Below are 14,624 nucleotides of genomic sequence, written 5' to 3' on the forward strand. Positions count from 1 at the left end.
TTTTTTTCAGCAGTTCATACATTATAGGTATACACTGGAGTGATTAGCTAGCCTGTTGTTATTTGATTATGTAATATCAAGTACAATTATAGTTACCTTATTATTCTTTTGAATGACCATGGTTTCTAACTGCACCTTTGACTATCCAAAGCTCATGTAGATAGCGCCCGATTTTGACCCTGCCAGGAAAAACACCCAATAACCCAAATGCAACAATTTGCAAGCAATACACAATTCCTAGAAGATAAATGTAGAGATTACCACACTATGCAAAACCCGTGAAGAAGAAGAAGACAAGTGCAAACGCACTGCAAGCTTTCAATAAATATAAGTGCTCTATCCTCTTCCGCTAATCAAGGCCTAGTTTCCCAAAAGTATCTTAAGTTTTTTAAATAATCTTTAAAGGTAAATCCAGGATAATGATGCATTCTCAGCTATGTATGAAAGGACAGCTTGCTGTCAAGGAGCAGCCTAAAACTTTCCAAACCAGTTGAGGCCGGATAAAGTGTAGCTGTTAGCTAACAGTTACCAGGAAGAACATGATCCTGGCTTAATCAGTGTATTACGTGACGCAAAGTAGACACGCTGGCTGCTTCCTGGATTGAGTAGCGAAATTCCTGAGATTTTAGTTGTACTTGTACTGATGGGTCTGAATTAGTTGAGAATGAGAATGACTACTTCTGGCATTGTTAAAGATACATATTTATGCAATATACTGTCAAAAAGTCAAAACGTTGGAGTATATTGGTTTATTTAGAGTATAATTTGAATGTATAAAATTCAGATTGAAATACTCTTGAATCATGAAGTTAAAGTCAATCTTCTTCACCTTCTTCTGCACAGCGCACCAAAACATTAGGCTGTGATTGGTTATTTTGCATGTTAGTCAGACTGCCTGCAATTCTTGTGCTTGTTAGATGGCAAGCTTATTTGGAAAATCACCAGATTATCTGAAATGTATGCGTTCTAGTCTAAGGTCTAATGAAAATGATATTTGGTGAAGGAGGCTAGCCTTTCTAACTTTGGGACCCCTTACTGCAGGTGCCATTAAAGAAATATCCACATATTTTAAAGGTTGTAATCCAACCTTGAGGTAGATAACACAAATTATTATAAATCAAGTTTGTCAAACTGGTTTCCTGCCAGGCCATGGCTCTGCAGAGATTGACGCTCTAACTCTGCAGAATTGTGGCCCACCAGTCTGGTACAAGATATCAATAGACAGTTGCAGTATATTTATCATTAACTAACTGCTTGATGAGGCGGAAAATAGGTTTACGTGTCTATATTTCACAGAATAATCTAACAAAGCTGACTAATTGTAGCATATTCTAGCATATGTGTGTCAACTGTGTCATAGATTTCTCTTCAAAACACGTCCTCTTCTCTCTCTCCATGGACAGTATCCCCATACCAGGCGATGCAGAGAGTCCTCTGACAGGTGACCCTCCACCCCCCAACATTAAATAGTAACGAAGTCTCTCTCCTCACCCTCACCTGACACCCTCCTGTCTGCAAGTCGAGCCCCTGGCGACTGTCCAAGGATGAAAGTTACACTAATGAGCTCAATCGTTCGGTTTACGCTGACATTAGCCAGAGAACGCCGGTCACCTGCTGCCAGGGCTGCCACAGACACACCGCCGGCCGGCTAATGCTTCTGACCTCCCCCGCACTATTTAACCAGGGCTTTCAGCTTGTCTGAGGGCATGCTGTGATGCTAATTTCAGCTAATAGAAGTCACAATAATTGAACAGTGTACAGTTAACTGGTCCGCTTGGACTCGTAAGGGCATGAACTCACACAGGGCTGTTGATTCTTTATGAAAATGAACTTAGATGAAGGGAATTTTATTTGTTATTTATTATTACAAACTATTATCAAAGAATAGTCCCGCCAGTTTGTAGTTGTCTGTTTGAGTTATATGCCTTAGTGTGTAATTGTCAGGCCCTCGTTATCGTTGCAAAGTCAGGTTAGGTCGGCCTTGCCTTTTGGTCTAGCGGCTGGTTCCCCAGCCTCACCCCTTTTGTACACAGAGCACGGCTCTGTCCTTGGTTTTGTATCTCCCCTTTAGTTCTCCCCGTACTTTCTCCCTGCTCCTCCCAGTCCCAGGTGTGTTTTGTTCGCCATTTTGGGTTGTCACGTTTTGGTTCTGTTCATGGTTTTGCCCTTAGATTGCTGCACATTATGTTTCTTGTCCCTGTGTTTTGTGTTTGGTTTCGTTAATAAACCATCTTGCTTTGATTTCCATCTCTGCGAATGTTCATCCCACCTTGTCTGGCCATACACACCATGACAGTAATAAGCCATATATAAGCACAGAAGATAAACATCTGTTGCGCCCAATGATTCCCAGGAAGCTCCAGAACTTCCTATCTGGAAAGAAGTGGAAACATATTTTTTTTTATCTTTATTCCTGTGCAAAAATAAATATATTAGGGATGCACAATCAGAATTGGATTTTTATATAATTTTTCAAACTCCAGAGAGGTAACATGTAACACTGGTCAATACTGTGCTAAAATATCAGCATCAGCAGATGTTGTGTACATGCAAAAAAGTGGGATATTGGCATCAGCCCAGAATTCCTGTATCGGTCAATCCCTAGAATAAATACATTTTGAGGTGCCTTTTAAAGCTGCTTGCAGACTACACTCCAGATCTTTAGAGCATAAAAATAATTAAACTTATATCTGATGACTTTGGGATCTGATTTGGAATCCATTCTGACAGATACTTTGTGATGCATGAAGGTGCCAAGCCATTCATAGCTTTAAGAAAAATAAATAATAGAAGAAGGTTAAGCTCAGCAACGGGAAACCAGTGTAGTGATGTAAGAAAAGCTGTTCTCTCTTCGACTATGAGTTATTACTAACAGCTGTAGAAGCTGTACCTGGTCAGTAGTCTGCAGGATATCAAGTAAATGGGGCATTGCACTTGTAGGCGAGAGAAAGCAACCATGCATCAGCCTCTCAAGGTTGTGGAGTGTGACAAAGTATCTTCATGGAATAATCTCAGCTGCACTACACCTTGGGATGTTGCACAACCCCAATTACACACACACACAGTTCAACATCAAGTTCACAGTATTTTCATCAATTTCCCCTTACTGTCAATGTAATTGATCAGCCAAGACATTGTCTGAAAAGAGTAAAAGATGTGAGCTCAGTAGGCGGAGCCGAAGAGAGCACAATTGGCCTTTCTCTCTCCGGATAAGTAGATGGCTCTCCCTCCCTACATCCCTACATGATGCTGGCCAGCATGGGTGTCTGCTAGCCGATGCATCAGAGCTGGGTACCTGGAGCTTTCCTCTGAGTGCGTTGGTTGCCCGGTGACGTTGCATCAGCAGCAGTTCAAAGGGAGCTGGTGGCTGGAGGAGGCATGTGTCAGTCCTCACTCCATCAGTGTCGGGAGCATTGCTTGTGATAGGGGGTACTAACAAGTGGACTGGAGAATTGTCTAAAATTGTAAAAATGTTTTAACACCTCAATTCTTGCCACATCATGCAAACCGTAAGTGAATGTGACTCGAGCACAGAATACTTTTCGCATTATCTTTCCAAATTAACGATGTTACTATTCGAAACCTCCTGAGTAAATCTGCGATTGCTCGGTTTCTTTCCTGATCCTGAGCTCATTTCCCAGTATGACAACCATCGAGGCCCACGTACCCCACCGTAGCTCTGCCTCTCTCCAGCTCGTAGATTTCCCACGCAATCTTCACAGGGCCACGGCCAGCGGTCATTGACGGCCAGCGAGTGGGCTTCTCCGTGGGAGGGCTAGACAAGCGCAGACGAGTATTACTGCCCTATTCTGAAAGTTATACAACCAAGCGAATCACTGATATAATGTAAGTGCTTTTGTGTGGGCTTGTGAGAGTGCGGGGAATGGAGAGAGAGGCATACAGTGGGGTTTCAGGCTGATAAACAGACAGCAGGTATGAACTCCACAGCCTCTCTGCTGCTATATGAGGGGCAAGAGATTAGCCTTGGCTATAATAGAACTAAGGCACCATGTTATAGGACAAAGGGATCATGTTTCCTTTAGACCTGCATGGTTGTTAGGATCCAGTCTCCTGTGATCCTCTCTCTCTCTCTCTCTCTCATCCTCGTTCCCTATTTCCTTCTCTATAGAGTTCTCTAGTTGTTCCTGTTTGTCTTCAGTTCTCTCTTTCGCTCTGTGTCTCTCTCCATTTGTTTATATGTTTCTTCGTCTGGCTCTCTCCCTGTGCCTCTCACTCTGCCCCCCCCCCCCCCCCCCATTTGCCTCTCTCTCATCTGTTTCTTTCCCCCTCTGTTTACCCCCCCCTCTCTCTCTCCATGTACTAATAAGTGTGCACACGCTGTATGCTCAGTGACAGACAGACGCACGTGCCACTAAATGAAATTACAGAGCAGTGGAGCAGTGGCAGCGTGTGTGAGCGAGCGCGCTTGTTTGTGTGGCGCAGATAAGCCTCGCGCTAAATCCACGCTCTGCTTCTGCGCGGCTGGATTTCTAGTGCTCGTTAAAACCACGAGACGTTCTTTGTTTTCTTCCTTTTTGTCAGAACAAAAACAGAGAGAGAGAGAGACGTAGAGAGAGAGAGAGAGAGAGAGAGAGAGAGAGACCCCCGTTCTGCGCGTTTTCCTCTCTGAGGCGAAATAAACACCTGATTACGTCAGAATGGCTATGAACGCGCGTGTCCTCTCGCTCCAGCAGGTAGTCGCCCTGTGAGCCACACAGACACGCGCGCGCACACACAAAGGGAGTCTCAGCCCGCGCGCATCTCCCTCCCCCCCTCCCTCCCGCTCTCTCTCTCTCTCTGTCTGTGTAACACACACACACACACACACACACACACACTCAGCAGCGGAGAGCGGAGCGTTGCCCACGAGGACTGCAACCACAAAACTCGAGAGCCGCTCAGACACACAGCACGCACATACACACGCGCACACACACTTACAGGGACAGGACGACGGTGCACCGGGAAGGATGAGACCGTGAGCTCGCACGAATGAGAGCGTGACGGACCCCCGTTTCGCCACGCGCACACCCACCCCCTCCCCGCCCCGCGTACCCTGCGGAACGGGACGCCCGACTAACGGACTAAAGTGAGCGCGCGAGCGGCTCCGTCCTCGCCCGGCCGCGCGCCGCTCCTCCATGCGGGAGGCGCGGGCGACTCGTGCTCCTCGCGTGCGCGCCGCCGCCGCCGCGTCCCCGCCATGCGGCCGCGGGCCGGCGCGCGCTCCGTCTCCTTCACTCTCTCGCTCACCGTCTCGCTGCCGTCCGCGGCGCGACTGTGCGCGCTGGCGCTCGTGCTGCTGCTGGCGGCGGGCGCGGCGCCCTCGCCGGCGCTGAGCGCGGGCTGTCCGGCGCGCTGTGTGTGCGACGAGCAGCTCGTGGTGCAGTGCGCGGGCCAGCGGCTGGCCGAGTTCCCCGCCGAGCTGCCGCTCGCCACGCGCCAGCTAATCCTATCGGACAACGGCATCGGCGAGCTGCCCGCGCTGCAGCTCAACTACCTGGCCGACCTGGTGTACCTGGACTGCAGTAACAACTCACTCGCGGAGCTGTCCGAGTCCACGTTCGGCAACCTGCGCAAGCTCGCCTACCTGGACCTGTCGTTCAACGCGCTGGCACGCATCGACGCGCGCACTTTCGGGCCCCTCGCCAGCCTCGTGATGCTGCGCATGACGGACAACCCGGGCCTGAGCGAGATCGACGCGCGCGCTTTCGCCGAGAACGCTGCGCTGCAGGTGCTGGACGTGAGCCGCAACAACCTAACGGCGCTGAACGTGAGCGCGCTGATGGCGCTACCTGCGCTGCGCGCGCTCGGCCTCAGCGGCAACCCGTGGAGCTGCGACTGTCGCACCGAGGACCTGTGCCTGTGGATGCACGTGGAGGGCTTCAAGTTTCAAGGTGAGGAGGGGGAGGAGGAGGTGTGGGCATGATAATGTCATACTTTATTGGGGTGACAGGGGGTCTGCAGTGTGTGTGATTATTTGTATATGTGAGCGTGTCAGCGTCACAGTTCGTGAGTGTGTTTTGTGTGTGTGTGCATGAGAGTGTGTTAGAGTTTTAGTGTTGAATGTGTGTGAATTTCTTTGTGTGTTAGCGTGTTCAAGTGTATGACTGTGTAAGTGTGTGAGTGTGTGTGTGAATGACTGTATATATAATAAAAGATGAAATAGCAAAAACAGACAGTAAGAGACAGCAAGAGACAGAGAGAGAGAGACAGAAAGAGAGAATGAAGAGAGGCAAACACTGAGATATAGAAAAAGAGAAAGAGAGAGAGACAGAGTGAGATAGAGACAAAGAGAGGGAGAGAGGCGGAGGTCATTAGATGACTGCAAAAAGAGAGAGAGAAGATCTGTGAAGCCCAGTGTAATATTTTTCCTGCCCTGTATGTAACATTCCATAGCAATAAAGACAGCTGGTGTTAGAGAGAGAGAGATAGAGAGAGAGAGAGAGAGAGAGAGAATGTGGGAATGCGAGACAGGGACAAAAAAGGGGCAGGGAGAGTAAGAGCGGGGATGGGGAGAGAGACAGAGAGAGGGATCAGCTAATTATCTTTGGTTGGGACTGAGTGAGGTCAGGTCTTTATCGGGCTTATCACACCAGATTAGCCTATCTCATTAATCAGGCCGCTAATGTGCTCTTAAAGCAGCCAGTGTCTGAGCGAGGACGAGGATAGAGAGGATATACACTCACCTCACCTCGCACGGACGCGGTACCTGCTCTAAGATCCTGCTCTCACCCTGGTTCTGTTTACAGCTTCACACAAGCATGTGAGAACCCTAGCCCATCAGCACGCAGCCCTGTGTGGATGGATATGAAAGAGAGAAGGCCAGTGGGCAGCTGCACTGTGGCCCATAGTTCAGAGGCCCACTTTACTGGACGTTCCTTACACAGTTTCACAAACCGGTCAAATGTTTTAGAACACTGCCAGTTTCTCCAGTTATTATTGACATTTAAGCCGCTCACATCAAGCGAATAACCTGAAATGGACAAAGGTAAGCAGCAGGTCTACTGCAGTATTTACTTAACACTGCACGTCTGATTTGCTATCATAATGACTGGAAAAAGATACAGTGGAGCTCTTTACTTTAGAGGTATTACCAATAAAGCCAGAGTGTGGCGAGTACAGTTTCCTACAGCATCACTCATCAGCTCTTGGAAACTGGAAGAAAGTGAAGAGGTCTGATACAGGAAGAGGTCTGCCAAGTTTCTGAGTGTCAACAGCTTGTGTGATAGGCAGCTTGTGTGATGGGCAGCTCACACCTTGTGTGCAAAGCGTAACGCTGGACCAAGTCTCAGTTTCAGCTGTGAAGAGCAGACCTGGAGCTGCAGGTCTGACAGATGGAGTGGCAGTGAGAAAGTCAGCGCTAAGATGGCAAAATTAGAAAAAGCAGGCATGTCTGCTGGTGGACTACTGAAGATATTAGGGTGTAATATCTAAGAGCAGTGTTCAAAGCAGTGCTGGTCACATGGGGAACTCCAAACATTGACCAGGCACCAATCCTTGACCGCTCAGTCGTGGTTGGAAAGCCTTGTCGTTTTCCCCATCTCTTTCTGTCTCCCTCTGTCCTGATGAGCTCCTCTGACGTTTTGGTGTTGCTGCCTCCGCTGGGAGTAGACGGCTAATTATGTCTTCTTTTTAAGTGGATATGAAGAGTGAGAATTCCTGTCCCGTTATGTAATCCAATCAGTGCTCTGCTGCTGCGCTAACCCGCTAAAGCGCTAGCAACTTCTCCCCCAGTCTTTCTGGCCCTACCTCTGTGTGTGTGCTTGTGTTTGAGTGACTGAATGGCATTTATGTCTCGCTTTCTGTTCGTGTGAGACCGAAGATTACAGAATGCAGTGTGTGTGTGTGTGGTGAGAGCAATGTGCTTGATGGATTTGGTGAATAGTATGTGATTCATGGCACTTTAGCATTTGTGAGTCATTGTGTATCCTCTCCGTCTTGAAGGTTTTTGCTGGTGCTCTGACGTCAGCTTCTGTTGTACATGCAGCATCATCTTGGCTGCTGTCACTTCTGAATAGTCTGTGTGATTGCTATTGATTTCACTAAGCGTTTCCTTTCTTCTGAAGCACCGTGGATGTTTCAGATTCCCTCCCATTTGCCTAGTCTTGCTACAGTAACAGCCTCTACTCCTCTGGCTTTACACTCAATGTTGGAACATTAATGAGAGAATTTGACTGCATTCAGGCTCTCAAGAGCACGAGTGGGGTCAGGTACTGATGTTGGACGATTAGTTCTGAATCACAGTGGAACACACTCAAACTCATCCCATAGGTACTGGATGGAGCTCTGTCATTCCAGGGAATGCGAGGGGGGGCTTTTTAGTTGATGATTGGTATTTGGCATGCTCCAGAGCAGCCCATTCCATTGCCAGTGCTTTTCTATGGAGAGTATACAAGCTGTGTGTAATTGAGTTGCAACTGAACATCTGTCAGCAATGGATGCAATTTAAAGAAGCTGATTTTACAAAAAAGTAGAGTGGAATGGAAAGTAGACGCCATTGACTTAAGCAAAGACATGAAAAAGAATGAAGAGTCACACTGATTTATGTCTTGATTTAAAAAACATGACGTCTACCCCAAAAAAGGTGAAGACAAGTGATGAAGATTAATCTGCTCAATTCATTATGTTATGTCTGAGTTGCTAATTCTGCATCCAACTTCATCCTGTGCAGTAGTAGTGCATTGAAGAGGTGCGGGTGGGATACTGGAGCATTGAGGTGATGGGGTAGAGTAATATGGCATTGAGGAGAAGGGGTGGAGAAATAGCATTGAGAAGATGAGGAGGAGTAATGTGGCGTTGAGGAGATGGGGTGGAGTGATGGGTCGTCGAGGAGATGAGGTAATGGGCTGTTGAGGAGATGAGGGTGGAGAAATGGGCCGTAGAGACGAGGTAATGGAGTGTTAAGGAAATGGGGGTGGAGTAATGGGGTATTAAAGAGATGGAGTGGAGTAATGTGGTGTTGAGGTGATAAGGAAGGAGTAATGGGGTGTTGAGGAGATGGGGTAGAGTAATGGGTTTTTGAGGAGATGAGGGTGGATGAATGGGCTGAAGAGATGAGGGTGAAGAAATGGGGCGTTGAGATGGGATGGGGTAGAGTAATGTGGTGTTGGGGAGACTGGGTGGAGTAATGTGGTGTTGGGGAGACTGGGTGGAGTAATGGGGCATTGGGGAGATGGGGTAGGGTTATAGGGTGTTTAGGAGATGGGGTAGAGTAATGGGGCATAGAGGAGATGAGGGTGGAGTTAAGGGGCGGAGTTTGTGGAAAATGTTTAGTATATTAGTGTGTATTTCCTAAGCCAAAGAACTGAGCTCTGTTAAAGTTGTAGGCTGCTCTGATTGTGGCTTTTAGAACTGACAGCTCTGACCAGGCCGTAAATCTAATAAAGTATACATTCCGACAAATGACATGCACAAGCACAAATACCTCAAGGTGTTTTGTGTTGTTGTGATGCTTGTCGATGTGTGTTCTGGTGCTGGCAGGGTTTATCTGGTGACCTCTGGTGCAGTAAACACAGCGCAGCCGAGTCTCGCCGGTGCATACTGAGCGCACAGGGCGGCATGTGGAGGCTCCAGATGCTGTGGCTAATGGAGTTTGATTTAAAGGACAGCCCCCGGCTCACAGCGAGGGCGTTCAGAACAACCTTCCTCCATCCTCGTGGAATATTTGTAAACAAAGTCTTGTAAGGCAGTTATTCATGCTTTTTTACACTGAAAGCACAGGAGCAGGTTGATTTTGCAGGGTTTATATAAAATGTGAATGATATCCTCTTGGGGAAGGGTCTTCTCTCCCGTTCAGGTGGGATTAGCATGAGTTTGTGTATTAGCAGGTCTCTTATGGTGTGACACCCCTTGCCGAACTCCTTGACATTTGGTTTCTGAGAATTGAATGGCTAATTGAATGGAATTGGATTTAGTGGTGTGGAAGGGCAGTTTAGAGGGGATGCATCCAGGGTGGAGATGAATTAAAAATAAGGAACTGTCCACAGTGGAGACATGGCTGCAGAAGAGGAAATGTGGGTTGTTGACCTGTCTGTTCCCCTCACGTTCTCTTAGATGAGTCATTACCTATGAGGGTGATGCATGGTGGCAATTTAAGGACAAGGATACTGAATCACAATCTATTATGACCCCAATATTCTGGTGCTTGTTTCTGTTCCATTGCACTTTTTTTTAGGTTTACTAAACTAATCAACTAGTTCACAAGGCCTTAAGTGTGTGTGATAGAGCAAAGGAAAATGAAAATGTGAGAGGTACAGAGGTACTTCAGCACCAGGGTTGGAAATCAATAGCCTAGACAAACTGCACCAGCAAACTGGAATTTGCTCTCTGCTTTAAAGGTGAAAACATCGTTCAAGTAGAAGCATCTTTGCAACAAAGCACATTAATGCAATGTGCTGGGGCAGTACTGGTAACATTAAATATGGCAGTATCACAGTATTGATACATTTTTATGTCATCATTAATAAAGTTATTGAGTCTTTCTAAGCTTTCTAAGCATCGGTGAAATGCTAAAATGCATTTTCAGTACTGAGTTTTCTAAACATTTCTACTTTAGCGAGACTGTGGTTCTGTAGCTTCGATGGCAAATGCTTGCTTACACACTTTTTACATACAAAAACTAGAACAAGTTAACTAACATTTCTAAGTTAATGATGTATTGTATAAAAATCAGAGACCAAAAATGCTATTATAAAAATAAAGGTGTTGCAAGGTGCTACAAAGAGTTTTTTAAGTGATGCCATGAAAGAAACACTTTTTAATGGAGATGAATGAACTATTAAACTGAGAGAGAACCATTACATCAAGTGAAGGTTTGTTAAACCCTAAAAATGTTCTTCACACTCAAACATGGCTCTTGAAAACAAACTTCTTGGCAAAAGCGACTGGCGTTTAAATAGGCCCTAATATGTGAAACTGTATTTTTTTATTATTATTGGCCTAGTTCAGTAATGAGAGTTCATGTAAGTGACATCCTGGATAGCCAAAGAGCTGTAATACCCCAGACCCACAAACCCTAAAACTATTTACCCAGCTAGCAAAGAAGTAAAATGCAACAGTGACTTTAGGAGAATAGAGGGTATGCATGTGACATCACCGGCAGCGGTAGTCACTGCAAGCATGTCCACTGAGTGGCAAAAAGACTGACTGAGTGGCAGCATTAGGGTTCAGTGTAAATGAGAATAAGAAAAGTTGTGTGACCGCTCTTGTGTGTACAAACAGATTCAGCAGGAATTCAGAGCTCTCCTTTTACAGACTGTCGAAAGCTCAAGAAAAGAGAAACGAATGGTTTGCTGCAATTTTGGAAAACCGGCACCGAAAGTGAGAGCTCACTGAGTGGTGAAGTAACACTCTGAAAACAGTTGCCACTGCCCAAGCCCACTGTAGTTGTGAATTTAGTGACAGGCTGAGTTTAATTAAAAGAAAGAGCAAGCATAGCCCAAATGAAGCAGTATACTAAAACACTAAAAACAATACTATATATATATATATATATATATATATATATATATATAATACTAAAGCCTGAAAACAGTCAAAAACACTCCTAAGATCATTGACTTGACTTGACTCATTTAGCTGGATGTTCCTGGCTACACATCGATGTACATGGACCATTGGTTCTTTGTTAATTTGGGTGGATTAAGTTCAACTGCCTTGTTCAACTTGAGTGAACAATGTTCAGTCCAATTAAAGGGGGCGGGGGCGTGGCGTCAATGCCTTCCCCTTTATATGGTGTTGTTGATCACCTTCAGCCTCTGTCAATAATAGGAATAAAGGTTGTTCTGTGAATGAGGCCTTGTGCTGGTGGCTTTTCCTGTGCTGGTGTCCGCAAAAGGGGAGCTCATACTTAAATAGGTCTAACAACAGAAGCCGTAGAGAAAAGTGGCGATCTGTGCCATGCTAAAAGGTAATGCTAATCTTACCTCGGCTGACTAACAAAATGAAGCTAAACACACATCAAAGAGGAAAGCACCTGCTTAAGTAAGACTCAAGAAAGCCAAACCTGGAAAGCGTGTGTAGGCAAGGCTATGAGATAACCGCCTACAATCTCTTAAGCTTGCTACCAGCATATCTCGCTAAGAGGACACAATAAAGATACTTACTATTTTGCAAGGAAATCGATTATACTAAAGGTATCATTGGGGAACAGAGCTGTCGTTCCCAGTTAGCTCCATTTAGATTGCATTCCATGTGATGCCAAACTTGGACAGAACTTTCAGCCAACAGGGTGACTGGAGTTGAGTGTGTTTTTTGCCCTATGCATGACCCTTATCAGACTGGCGGAAACTTGAATGCAAAAAGCGCGTCAACTGTCGTTTTGAATCAACAGCTTATCAAAACAATTAACGTGCATAAACAGTCGGCAGGCCACAAAGCTCATTATGGCTTTGCATCACGGCAGATCCTCAGAAAAAAATGCTCATTACCACTATCACAGATATATTTGCAGTAACGCCGTTCATTTGCAATCATGGAAACAAAAGGCCAGGCTTGGAGCATTTGTCAGGCTGTCCTAATTACGTCCTAATGACGACGATTATTTTGCTGTCATGACAAATGATGATATTCCTGCAAGTTCTCAAACTGGCAGTCTGCTGTTCTGAGGCACTCAGGTGACTCCACACTGGGTCTGTCAGCACTTTCCGGCTGTTGACTGGCAGTGCAGAGCTGCTCTGTTGTATGCTTAATTGCTTTGGCCTGTTCTAGAGAGAAAGACAGAGAGGAAAAGAGAAGGAGGGAGATGCAGGCACAGCCACCTGCCTCCAGCAATGGGAGAACGGCATTTTCATTTTTAAACATCCTGCTCTGCCTTCAGCTAGCTGTCAGAAGCAGGTCTGCTCTGGTGTCAGCTCTTTGAGAGGCTTCGATAGGGATGAGCAGACTGCAGCCAGACTTCATCCAGGATTTTGTGAGGTTCTACTGCATAATACCTCTTGTGAATTCACACAGCATGTGGTTCCTGAAACCATGGCCCATAAGCACCAGAGTCTCATCATGATTATAAATCTGTACTCTTTTATTCTGATGTCTTCTTTGAAATGTATTCCAATGGGAACCTTACACATTACTGTGAACTATCGTACCATTGTAGTCACTCCACCATCTTGTAGTGATAGTAGTACTGTGATGTTGGGAAATTATTCTAGCCCAGTGGTAATAGGTTTAATGCCTAGAAGTCCCAGTTATGGGAGTTGGTGGTAGGAAGGTCATGCTGTAATTTGTGATCCAATTTTCCAGAGGTTGGTAGAGTAGCCTGTCCTCTAGTAGAGTGTTGCTAAATAATGACCGAAAAGATTTACATGAAGGTCTGAATAGTCTTTATAAGTATAACAGAACATATTTGCATTTTATTAGTGTCAGAACCTTACATTTGTAAGGCTCCATTCTTCTATTTTTTAATGCACTTTTGAATAATAAATAATAAAATAAATAAATTGATGTATCCATGCATATTGGAAGTAGATTAATTTCTATACATCCAAAGCACAGTTCCTTTGACCAAAAAGAAACAAAATTCCAAGGGCACCCTAAACTCTCAGTTGAAATGTCATTTGTAGGTAGAAGAGAAGATTACATTTTAGATTTATGATTATGATATTAATTGTTGTACATACAGTATTGTTTTTAAGGAAAGAACAAAAATATTATGTCAGAATTAACAATTTAAAGTTTAAGAAGTTTAAGGCCCAACAAAATTGCAATATATTACTATATCATTATGGACCATTTCTGCAAACATCTAAGGGGCAAAATGTGCACAGGACGTTTTGGCATTTTTGTTTCAATAGAAAGATAAAGTGGTGATTTTCAAAAATGGCACTGGCCTTTTCCATAAAGGAAGCCAGCTTAGACCTGGAATTCCTAATATGAGCATGACACTGACTGTGAAATGACGGCATGACGCCTGTTTTAAATGTTTTCACAATGTAAAGTGAAGCTGGGGTTTTTAAAAGGGTGAAAACATTAAATACCAAGGCCATGACAAAAACATAAAACACACATTTAGGCCGTATGTTCTGGACACCTAATGAAGGTGCCAATAAAGTACACTGACTTGTCTTTTCTATTTCAGCTCAAGTTCCACAATTGAAAATCACAGAATTGATTTCATGTCACATTATTACACCAACTAGTATGAAATGTCATTTCGCAATGTTCAGACGATCGACAGCAGAAAACGGAGGCTGTAGAGGAGCTTAAGCTCAGTGTTTGCCCTGCCTAAACATTTGTCCATTGCTAAAGTGTCTCTCCCTGTGTGGAAGATTGATCATTCAGTGTAGCACTAATGTACAGAGACAGTGCTGTGACCTGTAGGTCATGTGAATGTGGGGGTCAGTGTTTTGTGACCTGCCGGATGTCTGTGTGTGGAGGGCAGTGTCTTGTGGCCTATAGGTCAGCTGTTGAACCCAATGCTTTCATTTCTGCAGTTATGCTGTCTCTCTAAATATGACATGTAGCACAATAGAATACCATGAATGTGTGTGTGTTGGTGTGTTCATGAATTATGCAAAAGATACAATGTCACAATACTTTTTATAACACATTTTATACTTTTTAAACACATTTTTAAAGTATTACAATACAGTTTTGAATCTGAACACATCACTTTTTTCAGTGTGTGT

General features: G+C 45.0%; 1 protein-coding gene across 1 annotated transcript in view; it reads left to right on the forward strand.

Moving 5' to 3' along the window:
• Positions 1-5,200: 5,200 nt before the first annotated feature.
• Positions 5,201-14,624, forward strand: part of lrrc52 (leucine rich repeat containing 52) — a 37,146-nt gene continuing 27,722 nt past the window's right edge. The window contains exon 1 of the mRNA XM_072673282.1: positions 5,201-5,894. Coding sequence (XP_072529383.1) covers positions 5,201-5,894 — 694 coding nt within the window. The remainder of the gene's footprint in view (positions 5,895-14,624) is intronic.

This window comes from Salminus brasiliensis, chromosome 1 (assembly GCF_030463535.1).
Source record: "Salminus brasiliensis chromosome 1, fSalBra1.hap2, whole genome shotgun sequence".
NCBI classification, from domain to species: Eukaryota; Metazoa; Chordata; class Actinopteri; order Characiformes; family Bryconidae; genus Salminus; species Salminus brasiliensis.